The sequence below is a fragment of the Hemibagrus wyckioides genome, linkage group LG28 (genome assembly GCF_019097595.1).
Source record: "Hemibagrus wyckioides isolate EC202008001 linkage group LG28, SWU_Hwy_1.0, whole genome shotgun sequence".
NCBI lineage: Eukaryota > Metazoa > Chordata > Actinopteri > Siluriformes > Bagridae > Hemibagrus > Hemibagrus wyckioides.
The window spans coordinates 14,326,025-14,344,126 of NC_080737.1; the positions used below are offsets into that span (position 1 = coordinate 14,326,025).

Genomic DNA, 18,102 nt, shown 5'->3' on the forward strand with positions numbered 1-18,102 from the left:
ACAGTTGACCACACATATAGAAAATTAAAAAAGTGCCCTTAACATTGATATATCGGTGAACATTATTGCCTAGTCAGTTCAGTTAAAGTCTCATATTTATTCCACTTTTATGACTAGAAATATCCTCTAGCCTGATCTGTAGATCTCACCACTCTAATATCAGCACTGGCTACATAAATCCTGTACTGGTCATTTCAGAGCGACACAAAGGCATCTGCGTAAAGGACAATTAAGGACAACTAAATACTGAGCCTGCCTTCGTTTTGTCCACATTTATGTGCTCCTGTGACAAAAAGCCTCAGGTTTATCTGCTCCAGTGTGAACGACACCCCTGAGTGACAGCCAATGCCCAATAAGCACTGCTTTTCACCACGCACCTGTCAACCTCGCCCCCAGTCTCATCACACACACACGCGCACACACACACACACACACACACACACACACACACACACATATACACACACTTCCAGGAAACCCTGCTGCCTGTCCAAGCCTGTCCTTTTCAATGATGTTGAGCACTCGGTGAAATTAGGCGCTGTTGTTCGGAGGCGCAGCAGGAGAGCGGCAGCCATCAACTCCAACCTCCATCACCTCCACACACAGAGAGAGCACCTGCTGCTCCTGCACTGCCATTCAGCTCTACATCTCTCTCTCTCTCTCTCTCTCTCTCTCTCTGTTTTTAACACACTATTGCTCTCTCTCTCTCTCTCTCTCTCTCTCTCTCTCTCACACACACACACACACACACACACACATGTGCTCTCTGCCTCTACCCTGGCCCTTTCTCTTCCCCCACGCTCGCTGTTCTCTCAGCAGTGGACAAATGTGGGTGTCGCCTGACATGACATGTCACGAGATTGGCAGGAGAGCTATTTAGCGAGGAAATGTCAGGGGCCATTTTGTTTAGTCAACAGCCCATGACAGAGAGAGAGAGAGAAAGTGAGAGAGAGATGAGGTGCTACACTCAATAAGGAAAAGAAGGACATTAGACATTAGCTGGTCCAGCTGAAGCACAGCATCATTGAGACACAGATGATGTCTACCTCGGCCATGTCTGGCAGATTTTCTTTACTTTTTCTGGCTACTAGCCTATCCCAATCTTGAAGTTTTGCAATCTGAATCACCTTTAAAAAAAATTCAATAAAAAGTCTAATCACCACGTAAAACCTTTAGATTCGGTTGCTTTCATAATCTTATGCGTGTTTGCATCATGGCGCACGTTAGCTAACACGGTTAAGTGCAAGAAAAGGAATCCTGCAAAGAAAAAGTTTTTTTATTTCCCTTTACTCTTTCTCTTCCCTTAAGGATTTCAAAATGTTTTGTGCATCCAAGGCAGAATTTATGCTTTCTATTTTTTGCCTTTTGTTTAATAATATTTGATACCACATCACTGCTGATTTATTTAAAAATCTGATTGCTCCAAAGGTTTTGATGAAATATTTCTAATTTATAATAATGCATTTACTTTATTATATTATTATTCCTTTAGAAGCTTACACAAGGACACAGAAGCTCCATTAATAATAAACAGTAAAAAAAAATTATACACAGAATTGTTGATATGGTGATATTTATGGAAGGAGTCTCCAGTGCTTTATTTATCACTAGCCTGATATTTGTCCTTTTTTTGTTTGTTTGTTTGTTTTTCAATCTGATTCAATTCAAATTTAATCATAGTTATGAACAGATAAATAAAATAACCTGGCTCAACGTTATCTATGGCGAATTCGCTGTAGTATAAGAGGAATAAACGCACTCCAACAGCGCTCCATTGCTGATTATTTTCTTATGAAAGCACACCACAACATGGTTTATTAATACACAAAAATGGTTATCTGCGATCAGAATCGATTTGTTCACTTTGACAAAAATCTTTGCAGTCTAGCCAGTTTCTGTGAAAAGACCCGGGAAAAAAGGGGAACATGTGGAGTGATGGATGCTTTTGGGCAGCAACCGGTCCCATCATGCACCAGGAAAGCAGAGGGATTGTGGCAGATAAGAGAGACAACAGCGTTTATGGTTCTGCTTTTGTTTTCTTCAGAACGAAGAAGAAAATACAGTGACACTTTGTTCAATCAGAGAGCGAACGTCAGGTAGAACTAAACACAGGCTGGCACTGTTGCCTAAATCACACGTATTTTTTAGTAATTCATTTAAACATAAATGTTGATGGAACTGCGTGTTGGTTGATTTTTTTTTATATATATATTTTTCAGTGTTCGCTCATAGTGTGTGATTTCTGAGCCTTGCTTTTGTCATTCTTGTTCCTCATCCCTTTCTCTGCCCACTCAAGCACACCTTTCCCCTGTGTGTGTGTGTGTGTGTGTGTCTTTACCTCCTCTGCCCTTCTCCCCCCCACCCGGTGTCTGCCTTTCTCTCTCTCTCTCTCTCTCTCTCTCTCTCTCTCTCTCTCTCTCGGTGCCATGTCCCCCTGTAGAGCATGTTCTCCTGGGAGGCTGACTGGTGATAATGAGGACTCAATCTCTGTAGAATGGCAAAACCCAGTTAGACAGACAGACAGTGTCAACAGTGGCAGGAGACATCACTCTCCACTCGCAGGGGAAAGCCGAGAAGAGGAGAGGAAGCGACAGAGAGGGCTGAGTGTCACAGGAAAGGAGAGAGCTAAAGAGCGTTGACTCGGGGAGAGGGGGGAATGGAAGCGAGGCGCTCTGCAGGTGTTTGGCTAGCATATTCATGAAGCGCTTAACCACAGGAACAGCGTGTGTTCTGGTGCATCTGGACTCGGCGAGAAAACACCTTCCGCTCCTCCCTCGGAGACTGACTGATCTCCGGAGGATTCGCTCGCAGTGTGAGCTTGACCCACTTCTGGGCCTCATTACTTATGTGCACTCTGTCTTTCCTTGTCCCTTTACTTGTTACTTTTTGTGTGCGTCTCTTCTAAGTCGAGACCTTTTTTTTCTTCCCCCTCTCCGTCTCTTTCTCTGCATCTGTCTCCGCCCCCTAACTCGAGTGCGCACACATTCATTCCCTCCATGTCTCCTAATCCCCCCAGTTCCTGTCTCGCTCTTTGTCATTTTCTCTCTCTCTCTCTTTCTCTCTCTCCGTCTCTCTGTCTCTTTCTGCTTTTCCCTCCCTGTCTCCCCCTTCATCAGCCGTGTGATTTGAGAATAGCAGTAATCAGACTAGCCCCAGGAGCCCCCATTACCGACACACAGGGCCGTTCCCTTGCCATCGTCAGTCTCCACTATTCACACACACACACACACACACACACACACACCCTTCCGCAAGACACGCCTCTTTCAGCCCTCGGCTCCCCTGCCGAACACATCAGGCCACTCCAACTCTCTTCTTTCAGCTACTTCTGCCTGATCGAAAGCTCATCTTTCACCCACTTCTGACTATAGCACCATTTATACGAGGCTTTTCTCCAGGGAGAATCGCTAAGCCTTTATTCTTATTCATCTCCCTCTTTCTCGTCTTATAGCTCATTTCCTCTTAGCTAGTGCTCCTGCTGCTTTAAAAAGTGGAGTAAAAAGAGGACGCCCAAAGAAAGATGACAAAGTGACAGGGAGCAAGACGGATTTTGATGCTGCTTTTCATTAACATTGGAATTTGAGTCTACGGCTGCTGTTATTTGAACTCGATTCGGTCTGTTGGATGTGTGGAACCTCATTATTGCCAACATAAACACTGGCACAGTGCATTTTTGATGTACAAACCCACTTCCGCTATCTTAATAACATTTTTCTTTCTCATACTACCCTTGTGTAGTAAATATGTTTAATTATAAGGTCATAACAGACTGTGATTTGAGACACAGCCTATGACAATGACCACAACAGTGCCAGCCGAGCTTGTGTACCATTACAGTGCAGTGACGTGCGTCCCAGAATAGTTGGTGTGAAATTACTAACGTTTTGCAGATACTCGGAAACCTGCCAGGTGTCTTCCGGCTCTGATCCTTCTTGTTGTGGACAGAGCTTTTAATCCTCTACATGCATAAATGCTACACAGGCGTATGTACGTTTGTGTATATATAAACAATTCTGTTTCCTGTGTGTCTGAGAGCCCTTTGCCCATACCAGGTGTGCTTCACTAACAACAGGAAACTCATCACTGATACACTGAGGTTATCTGTGTTTGCCAGAGACCACAGAAGTCAACAGAAGGCATCCGCATTACCACTACGTACCTTGGCTGATTTAATCACAAGCCTACAGTCCAAAATCCTGCCTCTCTCCACTGATCATAGCTCTATTTTCCATAGCTGATACAAAGCTACACCATATGTAATAATTACAAGGCTCTAAAATGTATTTGCAAATACACAATATTATAACCTGAACACTAATTTGATGATGTATGTAAATTTTGGCTATAAAGGTATTTGGTTGTTTAAGGTTGACATTTTGATCTGTCTTCAAAATGATTCCAAAATGCCCATGACGGTCTTCCAGAAGGACGGCGGGTGCTCACATTCCAGCTCTTGTTTATCAACTGAGTATCAAACGACATTCTTCACTGAAAAGCCGTTTAGAATAGAAATGGAAATTCATTTTGTGTCTTTGCCGTAACGGTCAGAAGTGTGAATGCAGATCTCAATCTCTCAGAGAGCCGGAGAGGGAGAGAGCGAGAGAGAGACGGGGACAGAGATAGCCGAGGACAGAGATAGACAGCCACAGGGGGTCAGGAATGGCCCCTTCACTTCAGTGGATGTGTCTCCATAATTGCTGCTTATGGAGACTCCCCTCAGGGCGACGTGCTGCTCATCAGTCTCCGTGCTAGCGGCCCGCTTGGTGACACACGCACCAACATCTCCAGGGCATCATGTGCCACCCTGACAGAGAGCTAATCTGACAGGAAGCCTGCCCACAGAGAGATGTGGTGGATTTAAGACTGTTTTTGCTTGGCTCTTCCTTGTTCCCTCGCTCAGTCGGGTTCCCGTCATTTTCTTCCCTCGTGCATCTCCTTGTGGCCAGGTAGAAAGCCGGTGTGTCCGTGTCACTCCTAATGGACCAAATAGTTGCAGCAGGTGAAGACTGCCGCAGTAAATGGCTCTAATGTGTACCTCTGAGACTGGCGCTCCGGACAGGAATGGAGTGTTTTGTTGTAATCTAGGACCAGTTTCCTCTACTCAGCTTAGAGATGCTCCAAGCCTGGGGACATGACCAAAGCAAAACCGGCTTATCTTTCTCACCCCATCTCTCTCTCTCTCTCTCTCTCTCTCTCTCTCTCCACCCGAGGCTGAATGCAGTAGTGGGTATTAACTATCAGGCTGTAGCAGTGGGTCGATCACCGAGGTCAGATACGATACTCCACACTTTAATATGGCTCTCTATTTATGATTCATATGAAGGGTAGAAGAATGCGGCCGGGACTGGAAGATGAAGGGTCAGGGGGGCCAACCTGAAGAAGCAGAGCGCCTGAGTGAAAATACTTTATAATTCCATACCAAACTACGCCTTAAGACTTTCTGCGAAATGAATATTGTGTCATCAGTTCCATAAATTGTTCTCTCTTATGTCTCACTATCCGTCTCTATTTTTGGCTGTCTCAGCCTCCTTTTTATATAATAGTCATTAAAGTCCCAGGGAACATGGTGTAAAATATTAAAACATTTGTGTGAGTGGTATATTAAACAGGCAGAAAACTTTGAATAAAAAATGCTTATATATGCATTTCATGCAAGCAGAGCTAAATATTAAAATGCAAAAAAAAAAAAAAATGCACTATATATTTACCAGCCGATTAATTTTCCGGATATTACAGCAGGCCACACCCACCACGCTAGCTTTCACTCACATGGCTAGATTTCCTGTGATTGGTTAGCTTTTGACTGGAATGCATAGTGTGATGAGATTACAGTACTTTACGACTCTTACTGAACATCCTCAGCACTGAACATCCAAAATACTCAGTTTTACACTATAATGTCACACCAGGAGGATGCGTCTCCTTTCAAGTCCGGTTCCTCCCAAGGTGTCGTGAGTCCGGGATATTTTACCTTCTCTGTTTTTCTTGAAAGCTATTTTGTGAGCAATGTCTGTTGGTAAAAGCACTATACTTAGAAATTTTAATTGAACCTTTGCCTTGTCATTGATGAGGGAAATTACATGTAGACTTACACACCCACAGATTATTCATACTTTGTCTTGCATAAAGCCTAAAATCAACTTACTCTTACAATATATTCAGCAATTAAGTGACATTAAATTGTCCCTAGGTATGAACAAGTGTGTGTGTGTGTGTGTGTGTGTGTGTGTGTGTTGTGTCCTTCATTGGATTCATCCTGCTTTCCTAATTTGTTTTAGGTGCTCTACCTTCACCATAAAATACTGAAGATTAATGAATGAAGCTCATCTGAAAAGTCATGTTTTGCCATGACTCATTTTTTTAAAATTCAGTGTGGCTTGTCTTCATCTTCACTTTACAATTCATACATGCACGTCTTATTCGTTGCTCACGGTGGAGAAATTTTCCCGAGCGTGATGCTGCAAGAGCATAGAAAGTAGGAGAAAGAGAAGAATTGCATGCGAAGGCAAGTGCTAAAAGAATGACTTAGCCTCGGTGCTAAGTGATTAGTGCTGAGTTTGTCGAGAGAGACAGGCATGTATTTGTTTTGTCATTAGCAAAGTGGTTGAAACTCAGCCAGCCAGGTCTCTGCTCACGGTGTCTGCCTGGAGGTTTGCCCCACAGCACAGATCTGAAAATAGCAATCCGCTTTTCACTGGTCAGGCACATCATAGAAGCTTGAAAATCATCCTCCAGCTCAGAACAGGACTAACTAGCCCTTGGCAAAATGGCAATACAATCTAGATATTGTAATAATTGCCTAAGATTAGCCAACTCCCTTGTTAGTCGTACCAATTCAGTTCGGTTTTATTTGTATAGCGCCTTTAACAATGGACGTTGTCAGGAAGCAGCTTGATAGAAATATATCAAGTCAAGATATAAAGTAAAATGTTAAATTTATCCCTAATGAGCTGAGGGGGGGAAAACTCCCTGAGACGACATAAGGAAGAAACCTTGAGAGAAACCAGACTCAACAGGACACTGGAGATTGTGACTATAAATAATTTCCCATCTATGTGTACAATGTGGTCAAAAAGTGCAGCAGGAAATTCACTCTAGTTTTTAACTGTTCGCTGATGGAGACTTGATTGCGAACCTGTTCGTGGTGATTGCAGTCCTAAAGCTATCATAGATAGCAATTGCAATCCTAGGCCATTGTAGCAAAACTGTTTGTATCAATTGCAGTCCAAAGCCGTCTTCATGGTTACAAAGTGCAGCCATCTACAGTAATCTCATATCTTTAGGCTGTCCATGTGGGGCCATCCCCCAGAGCAGCGGGTGGCCTCCATGTGAGAATCAGATGTAGGGCATCAGGATGGAACCAAGCTGCTGATTTGTCCTAAACCTAACCTGAAACTGTTATAGTTTTGCATAAGGAGGCACTGGTGGTTTGTTTTCAATCACCATAATACATTTTGTGCACTGATATATATTTTCTCCCTACCACCACCATGCTTCTTAAACCCTCCTTAACATGTTTTCCCCTTGGGGTCTGACCCCAGCAACTTAAACCTAGAGAGCATAATTTTTTTTAGTCAGATAATTTATGTTTCTTTGTTAACTACCTAAATAGTTTTTTAAATAAAACATAACCCCAACCTACCCCACCACCCAATACTCCTTAACACCCAGAATTTCTATGGTGTGACTATAGAAAAATGTACAAATCGCCATAAAATCTCACTAAATGACCTCAAATTGGACCTTTTTTTGTTTTTAATGGTTTTATTTTATTTCTACACCGACCAGGCACAACATTATGACCGCCTGTGTAATATTGTGTTGGTCCCCCTTTTGCTACCAAAACAGCCCTGACTCGTCATGCACTGTGTATTCTGACCCCTTTCTATCAGAACCAGCATTAACAACTTCATCAATTTGAGCAACAGTAGCTCGCCTGTTGGATCGGATCACACGGGCCAGGTGCATCAATGAGCCTTGGTTGCCCATGTCACCGGTTCACCACTGTTCCTTCTTTGGACCAGTTTTGATAGATACTGACCACTGCAACCTGGGAAAACCCCACAAGAGCTGCAGTTTTGGAGATGCTCTGATCCAGTGGTCTAGCCATCACAATTTGGTCCTTCATCAAACTCGCTCAAATCCTAACGCTTGTTCATTTTTCCTGCTTCTAACACATCAACTTTGAGGACAAAATGTTCCCTTGCTGCCTAATATATCCCACCCACTAACAGGTGCCATGAAGAGGAGATAATCAGTCTTATTCACTTCACCTGGCAGTGCTCATAATGTTGTGCCTGATCGGTGTAAGTACAGATTTTGTTATTTATAATATTTGGAAAGTAGTACAAGGATTGTTAGGTGTCTTTTCCACAGCTCAATTTGTAACAATTAGTAAACAAGCTATGCCAAATAGCTAGACAGCGAACCACTAACGAGTCCCATATTTCCAGAGTTGCGGCCAAATTTGTCAAAAACAAATCACTCGTATCCATTTTGTTCAGCAGTAAAGTGAGTAATCATATCTTGTTAGCTAAGAGATTCCTGGTACCACGTCAGCTTGTGTTCTTGGATGTAATTCGTCCCAAACTGTCAGAGAATCTCAGCTCTCTAACACGTAACCTTACACAGATCACCAGGTAACCTCTCAGCGGCCACAAAAGCTCATCGTCTCCACAGTACGTACCTTTTTTTTTTTTTTTTAAACAATACGTACTTTTAAACACCATGAAAAATGGCAGGAGAATTACTTTCATGCAGAGTGAGCGAGAGCCTTGTAAATGATTGACCCAGGAAAAAAAAAATTCTGCAGTTCTTTCATCACTGTGCAGAATTAATATTAGTCTGGTAGAAAAGTGACCTCGACGTGAATAAGCCTGTGTGAGTGGCCTTGGTCACCGTGAGAAGCTTGGAGATGAGGGAGCCAGGGGCAAATGGAAATGCATGTAAATGTGGTTTGTGTGTGTGTGTGTGTGTGTGTGTAGGAAGGATCACTAGTTCTGGATCAGAGTGGCAGGGAAGTGCAGGTGGGTGCACATCAGAAGCCCCCTCACCCATCTATCTCCCCTGCTCCCTAATTCTGTCTCGCCTTCTCTTCCTCTCTCTCTCTCTCCCTCTCTCTCTCTCTCTCTCTCACTTCGAATGATAAAAGCTTGTTTTATACAAAGACTTCCTTTCAGCAGCCAGACAGCGGCTTCACAGAGAACACTTATCGTCAAATTCTCTCTCTCTCTCTCTCTCTCTCTCTCTCATCTTTTATTCCCTCGGTGTCTTTTATATTCTATAGATGCATCATACGTGTCATATCAACTTGAGAAACTGAAATTGTTTTTTTTGTTTTTTTTTCGCCCTCTCCTTTGGGATCATAGCGCTGTTTATCTAGTAGATCATAAGTAAGTATAGAGTGCTCCTGTTTTATATAGAAAAATAATCTGTCCATATAGTATAGGTGCATGTGGAGATTCAGATATGGCCTTTAAAGTCTTTATTTTGTCACTCTTAAAAATATCATAGCAAAGGTTTATTATTATTATTATTATTATTATTATTATTATTATTATTAAAAAGTAAAAGATATGGTTATTTTTGTAAAAAAAAATAAAATAAAAGGATGAGAGTAGGATATATTTGTAATATAAGATCCTCAAGCCGTTAATGCTTGATGTGTTTAGTGCAGTAGATGACCGATTTTGTAGGATCTCTCTACATAAATATCACAGATTTTTAAAACATGAAAATGGTTGTTATATCCAAGAGCATATAAACTGCTAGAAATTTCTAACAAACATTTTTCACTCGTCATCCAAGCATAGGACGGGTAAGAAAAAAGAAAACTACATGATTTACTACATGTCTCACTCTCAGGTTTTTTTTTTTTTTTTGGCTATTAATTTTTTTTCCCTATTAAATGTTTTTTTTTTTTTTTTTTTTGCTGTTAAATGAACCGTCTCACATTTTGTTCTCTTTGGCCTTAAGCATGCTGCACTCATCAAGATATAGTGAGGAGAGCTGAGGGAGAGAGAATGAGCACACTCTAATTAATCAGCTCATTTAGAGCCAAGACCACAGTTATTATAATAACAGGCTCAGCTGTTGTCCTTTTGGAAACGCTGCTGAGAAGCAGTTTGGAGGTGTTAGTAGCCAGGTCAAGTCTTTTACTCGTGCAGTTCAGCCAAGCATATAAGTGTGGATTTATTGGAGCATAAGTAAGTCTGAATTTTGATAGTTTTCAATTAGTTGGAGCATAATGGGAATTACATCCCAATCCCAATCCTGATACAGACCTGGATAAAATAATCAATGTGGGTACATGTTACATGCCACTTGTGTGAAATGAGTGTACATGTTCCCTAAAAACACTAAAGCTATTGAGGTCATGTGTATTTAATCTAGATAGACGGATACAGCTGCAGCAAGTAGCTGTCATTAGTAAGCTAAAAGGGCTATTAAAAAAAGGTAGTAAATATACCCTGCTGGCCAGCAGTAAACCGCAGGGTTTGTCACTGGAGCAAATAAACTAGCTTAGTAGATAGTTACTCTCTCACTATAAAATTAGGTGAGACAAAATAAGGTATTGGCTAAGCCAGTGTCAGTAATAATCACTCGAGTAAACTAGCTTTCTTAGTTAAAAATTAAACCACCTTTGGGTTTTCGACCCCATTTCTACAAGCTGCCCCTGATCACTACACTCAGTGAACTTCCTATTTGGTTAGATTCTCTAGTAGTCAATACAAGTTACTGGGATTTGTGGTGATGCTCTACATACTTTTAAAGTTATGATTTTGTGCACTACACAAACAGAACAGGAACTAGAATGATAAGCATTCATTTACCTCCACCACGCACACACATATTGCAATTAACCTATGTCAGTACAAGATATTTGCTTTTTAAATGTCAGAACACATTATTAAGTCATTAGGAGGAGGCTGATGTGCCAGGTTTGCTGAAAACAAAATGTGCATGCTCATCAGAAATTACCTCGACAGTGGCCATTCCGGTGCTATTGCAATTTCCTGGGGAGAGAATATATATTCATGTATTTATTAGGTACGTCTCCCTTGCAGCATGTCAGCTATAATACAGTAACCACGAGGCAGACAGGTTTGCTCAAGTTGCTGTTTGACAGTGCTGTGCAGACCTTCTGATCAGTAACCTAGAACCACTGTCCAGTGGGTTATAACCAGTTTCCTTCTACTTTGTCCGCTGATTGAAAGGAACCACCACAGGCTCAACATAGATTTTATTTGGGTTAGGGTTGACCTTGGCATGGTTGTCTGTGTGTGGCACTGGAAGGAGTGGTACAGTGTGTCTCTCTATCAGCTAAAAGTTCGGGGACCTTTTAGTGTCTCCGTTGAAACTGGTACCCTGGTAATATTCAGGTTCTATATTCAGGAATTCAGGTTCAGCATCTCTCTTGTGTCCTCTGCTCTGGTTACTCCTGATCCTGTTAAATCTCACATCCCCTTACATGTGGACATCCATATTTTATCTGCCTTTTTTTCTAGCTCTGATATTTTTCATGTTAATGCATCCCTTTATCACCCCTTTTGATGCGGCTTCCCTGTAATTCTCTGTTCCTTTGTTCATTTATTACTTTTTTCTCTCTCCTTTTTTCATTATTTTATATTCCTTTCTGTGTCTACAGGGGACACTACACAGAGGATGAGATCAGCCCAGTATCCGACACCTGCGGAGCTGGACGCTTATGCTAAGAAGGTGGCCAACAGCCCGCTGACCATTAAAATCTTTCCTAACAGCGTCAAGGTCCCACAGCGCAACCACGTGCGGCGCACTGTCAACGGATTAGACGCGGGTGGTGCACGCTACAGTCCCTATCCCCCTTCACAGTCTGCGGCCAAGGCCGGCCTCCTGGCCATCGTCAAGGCACCCATCACCAAGGGCATCATCAAAGACTTCACCGGTACACGCGTGACGATGAGCGCCCCTGGAAGTGGGTATGGCCCGGCACCAAGCACTTTAACCCTTCAGCATGCACCACAGCCGCTTCAAAGACCCCCACAACATCAGCAAGGCCTCCCACAACATAGTCAGAGTCTCCAGCCCCTCCAGCAGCAACCGCAACACCAGGGACTTGGGCATCACGCGCCTTCAGCAATGCCCCAGCACCCACAGGGCATGGGCAGGACACAGCCTCTTTCCCACCCTCCTCCTCTTGGTCACCCAGGTCCACAGCCTCCTCCTGCTCTCCTGCTGCAACAACAGCAGCAACAGCAGCAACACCTCCAACAGCCTCCTCCGGGCCTGCAGGGTGGCACTAGAAAACTCACGGATGCCGATGCCCCTCCCAATGTGACTGTTTCTACCTCAACCATTCCTCTCTCAATGGCTGGCACCTTGCACCAGGGCCGCCAAGCTGATCTGAGCACCATTGTGCACCAGATTAACCAGTTCTGCCAGGCTCGGGCCCAGGGCGCCGGGGCCACATCCATGTGTGAGGGCCAAATCGCTAACCCAAGCCCCATCAGCCGCAACTTGCTCATCAATGCCAGCTCCCGGGTGGCCATGCACAGTGGGCATTCCAGTGCTGTTCCTCCAGGCCTTGGACACTCTTGCACCATTGGAGCACCAGATAAATCAGTAGGTGCTGGAGTGCCGCTGCACAACATGGGTGCCATAAACAGGATGGCTGTATATCACAATGATTTGAAGCAGCAGCAGCATCTGCAGCACCAACAGAACCCACAACAGCATCCAATTTGCCACCAACAGCATCAGCAGATGATGTCATGGAACCAGCATCAGCTCGCCCACCTGCAGCATGTATCAGATGGGGCCGGGCACCCTTGCAAAACCGCTTCTCGGGACCCAGGCTTCCCTTGTAAAGGCATGAACTACCCACCTGAGCTGTGTGTAGGGCAGCCTTACACCCTCAAACCTCCCATGGATAAGCCAACGCCTTCACCTCCAGTTGTCAACAACAACAACAACATGCCACCTGGCACCGTTGCGCACTACGCCAATGGCCAGTACTACCACCAGGTGCCTGTGTGGGGTAGTATTCTCCCAACACCCAACAGCGACAGTTCAGGCTCACAGGAGTTGCCTGCACCCTTCCACGGTCCGACAGGCAATGGAACGGGCGGTACCAACCCCACCCCCGGGGTGGACTGTGCCCCCACGGGAGGAACGGCGCATTACCGACCGGCAGGAGTGGCAGGGGGAGCCGCAGTGGGGCAGACTAATCTGATGCAAACGGCAGATTACATGGGAGGGGACTTCCAGACGCCCTGCTTCCGAGATCAAAATCTGGGCCTGATGGGGAAGATGCCCAGGCCTCCCCCCATGGCCCATGGCCAGCACCCAGGGTACAGATAAGCTCCGACGCAGGCTCTGCTCACCACCTCTGTCCATTTGTCCAGATAGCCACACAAAATCATCTACTCTGCTCTCTGTCTTAAAATTACTTAATAGAAGGAAAAGCATTACACCAATTCACGTTAACAATTCAGACAGCAAACAGAAAGTGATCACTGAAAACTGAGAAACATTTTTTTTTTTTTTAAAAAAAGCAGTGTTTTCACTATTTTTTTCCTTTAAATCATCATTCTTGCAAGTGATCAATTTTTTTTTTTTTTTACGGATAAAGCCCATTTTCTTTTGGTTATCACTTTGTTTTCCCCAGATCACTGTGTGATACGTCTTCTAGGCATAGAAATACAGTCTGAAAGATGAAATGATGTCCTTCAAACATCATGAATGACCAACACCCTTTCTTGCCAGGGTTTTTTGGTTCCATTGCAAGTTGAATAACCTCACTAATGCACTGTTCAGGAAGATTCTTTTTTCTTTTTCTGGATCTGCCCAGTTTCTGCTCGGCGTCTCGAGATTTCTCACTAAATTGTTCGAGACGATATAGATCTTGCTCAGAGGGCTGCATCCTCTTCTCTACATTTAACTTATGGATCTGTGAATGGGATGCTAGTTTGTAATTGACAACATGATTTAGACAGGATAATATATATATATATATCACAGAAGTTCTATCAGTCGCATATCAGGCCGCTCGGTGTGGCTGGGCTTAAAATGACAGAAGCGTCATTTATGTATCAATTACAGTCAAAAGTGCTGTGACAAATCAGGTGGCTTAACTGATGTCTTAACTCATTTAAATTTAATGAAGTAGGCAGCATGATTGTGGAGTTCTATTTTCTTAAGAAGCCAAAATGTGGGCTTGAACTAAAAGGAGAAGAAAACGAAAACCTGCAAGAAGATTATTGAGCTTCAGAAAAAAAAAAAGGGGTGCCACTGTACTTCTGCTTCATTTTCTTAAGATATGAAAACGTACTTGAATCCTAGAAGAGGGGGCTGTTCTCTCGCTAGACGGTTTGTAATGAAGTTAGCAGGACTAAACTTACTACTGGAGAAGATTGTGTATCGTGGATTGTTACTAATATCCTTTAGAGACTAACTACAAACCAAATTAAGACGATTTGATCCTACATTTTTTCCTCACGTTATCTGTTTGAAATAACTTCAGTTTAGGAGTTGCTACTGATGCTCTAATGACATGTGCTTGAATAGACCAAATTGATCACTTGCAAGATCGCTTGTGGGTAAATCAAGGAGGACTTTTAAAGTCAAAAGGTGAAACAGCAGATGAATTATTTTATTGTACACTGGCTAATCTGCTATACTACTGTAACTTTTAAGAAGTGTAATGACTGTGTGAATGTTGGATGGTTTGCGTGGGGATGGTTTTAGTGGGTGAGCGAGTGTGAGTGAGTAACGTGTGTGTGTGTGTGTGTGTGTCGGTTGGTGGATTCACCATCACCCACTCTCTGCTTGCCTCCCTCTGGAACAGCCCTTATAAAGCCTTAAGTATTTGGTCCTTGGACTTTCCTTTGAAAACAAGCATGGTTATTATGAAACCTATAATATTGATAATTATGAAAAACGACTTCAAAAAGACTATAAAGGAACAGCAATTTTTTCCTTGTTTATTTTTATTAACTAAAGCTTTTGTTGAATAGAAAAGCAATTCCTTAGGATTACTTTGCAACAAAAAGAAAAAAGAATAATATTTTATTGTAATTATGTTTTATAGCTATGTGTAGGTCTGGGCTGTAACAAAAAAAAAAAACAAAAAAAAAAAAAATCTTTTTATTCCAAGTTTCAAAGCTTCAGTTTTGCAATTTGTGACTATTTATAATTATAAACTTGATTTTTTTTTTTTTTTTTTTTTTCCTTATTTAATTTTTTTTTTTTTTGGGTTTGATTTATTTTATTTTTATTTTTATTTTTTTGCTATAGCTGTGAAATGAAGAGTCTAGAAGACTTTCTCATATCCGTCACTCTGTGGCTGTTGAGTGAATGAGCGAAGACTACAGAGTGTGTGTGGAGAGTTGTGCTACTCTTTTTGTAATATTGTAATAATAAAATAAAGTTCTAATTTATGCTTTGAAATCCGTCTCCGCCTTCTTATATTAACCCTTGTACACATTAGGTCTCTCAGTGTAGGTTGCACCATGTGTAGTGGTCTGTGTGTGTGTGTGTGTGTGTGTGGTCTCGATGCTTCACACACTTTTGTTTTCTGAAGCCGGCGTCCCAGACAGCACCTGTGCAGGAAATGTGATTCTGCTTCTGGCCAAATTCTGCACATGGCTTTGAAGTGCACTTTCTTTTCTTTCTTTTTTTATATAACGCAAGCTGACTTGTGACAACTGATGCACGAAATCCCATGATTCACTGCACTGAGAAAACAGTCGGAAATGAGGATGATGAAGCTCAGGCGCCGTGTGTGTAAGCAGCTGTGGGTTCTTATTAGTGACGCAATACAATACATTTCCCAGGGATTATCAGGACGATGCTCAGAGTCATCGTAAGTGTCCAGCTGCCCTAAAATCAACACTGTAGATGTTAATTCAATGAGGTCTTTGTGTATGTTGAGATCATTCATGCATACTTTATTAACACATCAGTACTGTCTCATTTATGAAATAATAGTTTTCAGTACTTGATGAATTCTCATAACATGTATATTGCTGAAAGTTTTGGGACACCCCTCCAAATCATTGAATTCAGGTGTTGTTTTTCAGGGGTTGGCCTCGGCCCCTTAGTTCCAGTGAAAGGAACTCTTAATGCTTCAGCTTCATACCGAGACATTTTGGACAATTTCATGCTCCCAACTTTGTGGGAACAGTTTGGGGACGACCCCCTTCCTGTTCCAACATGACTGCGCACCAGTGCACCAAGCAAGGTCCATAAAGACATGGATGAGGGAGTTTGGTGTGGAGGAACTTCACAAAGTCCTGACCTCAACCTGATAGAACACCTTTGGGATGAATTAGAGCCAGGCCTTCTCATCCAAAATCAGTGCCTGACATCACAAATGCGCTTCTAGAAGAATGATCAAAAATTCCCATAAACGCACTCCTAAACCTTGTGGAAAGCCTTCCCTGAAGAGTTGAAGCTCTTATAGCTGCAAAGGGTGGACCAATAACAATGTGTTGATTATTTTCCTATACCAGCATGCCTTGAAGTGTTTTATGTCAGCAATTTGGCAATGATTATTTTTTAATTTATAAGTGATACGTCATACTTTTTTCACTCTATCGTTTTAAACACTATAAACAGACGCCCCCTCACCACCTTTACTTTTCCCCCCTGCCTTGATACAAAAAATGTAAGAGAAAATTCCTGTCCTGGAGTCTTTGTTAATGTGCTGCCACTGGAGACTCCTTCCACACACTCTAAATAAACACCTCAAACATATCCATAAGCCGTGCTGTTATAGAAAATTAATCAACACCTTCTGACCAGTCAGATTGGGGATTTCAAGTGGTATAATGTGGTGCCCAAATCATATATTACCTGAAATATCATGTTATTTAAGAACCGTAGGTGTACTCTGTTTCATTTTCTAATGGAGGTCTGGAAAACACACTAATGCAAATGTCTAGGGTGGAGGGGAAACATCTCTCTCTCTCTCTCTCTCTCCCCTTCTCCCTCTCTCTCTCTCCCCCTCTCTCAGAGGCTACTTTTAGCCTTGCTGCCTCATGCACCGCGACAGCTGGCGTACAAATGGATGAACTGCGTCGATTTGAGTCAATAGGGCCGTAAATCAAAGGCTCATGGCAGCAGGAAATAGCGCAGACTGGGGCAGCTCTGAAAAAAGTCCAGGTCGGGGCATATTAGAGGCGTCTAAAGCGAATGGAAATGGGAATTGCAGGAAAAGGGCACAGCAGGACAGCAGGGTGAAGCTCAGTGTGAAATATCGACCAGGCATATTTCCCTCACCCAAATTTCTGTAAAAGTCAGATATATATGTATGTGTATATATATATATATATATATATATATACAGCAGGTAAGAAAAACAACTCATTAGAGCATTGCATTGCAGAAATACACAGGTGTGTTCCATAAATTTCTGGGCTGTTTGCAGGTGCGCTCTCTATTCCTGAAAAATGTTAATAATGCAAGCATTATTATTATTATATAATATATCATTTCCCTGAGACTCCTAAATAATCATCCCATCCACCTCTGGTCCCTGTGTGTAGTCAGTTCCTCTATTCCACCTGCTGTGACGCCTCTGAACCTGCAGAAAAACATTGATGTCACTTTAACACCAAGCTTCATGGGTCACTTGATTATTAGGACTTTTATTTTTTTTTTACTTTAACTATGAACCACCACCAAATTCATCAACATTACACTCTGACTGAAAAATGAGTAATGAAATGGGTGTAAATGAAATCCAATGATCAATACCAATATTTAAACTTTTACTAGAGGAAAAAATAAATCTACAGTGAGTTTATTTTGAACACAAACCTAAATTAATATGATGTGGTGGTGATGTTTTTGTTTTATAATTTAGTTCCATCACATATACGTACAAGACAAAAAGTACGAGGCCGATGCAGTTTAAGGTAAGACAGAATAATAACAGCAGGACATAAAATGAACATAAACATAAAACAATAATAAAACAATTATTGTTTATATGTATAAAATAAAAAAAGAAAATGAAATGAAATGAAATGAAATGAAATGAAATGAAATGAAATGAAATGAAAGAAATTGAAATTAAAGAAATAAAATAAAAATATCAGGACAAAGAAAAGTGCTATATAA

At 42.2% G+C, this 18,102-nt stretch overlaps 1 protein-coding gene across 2 annotated transcripts in view; it reads left to right on the top strand.

Annotated features, from left to right (window-relative positions):
• Nucleotides 1–15,372, top strand: part of fam222ba (family with sequence similarity 222 member Ba) — a 64,173-nt gene extending 48,801 nt beyond the window's left edge. Inside the window, exon 3 of one of the 2 annotated variants that reach the window (XM_058383508.1) lies at nucleotides 11,648–15,372. In XM_058383508.1, coding sequence (XP_058239491.1) covers nucleotides 11,648–13,338 — 1,691 coding nt within the window. In that variant the 3' untranslated portion in view covers nucleotides 13,339–15,372. The remainder of the gene's footprint in view (nucleotides 1–11,647) is intronic. The other variant, XM_058383507.1, reaches the window with a different exon arrangement.
• The last annotated feature ends 2,730 nt before the right edge of the window (nucleotides 15,373–18,102 follow it).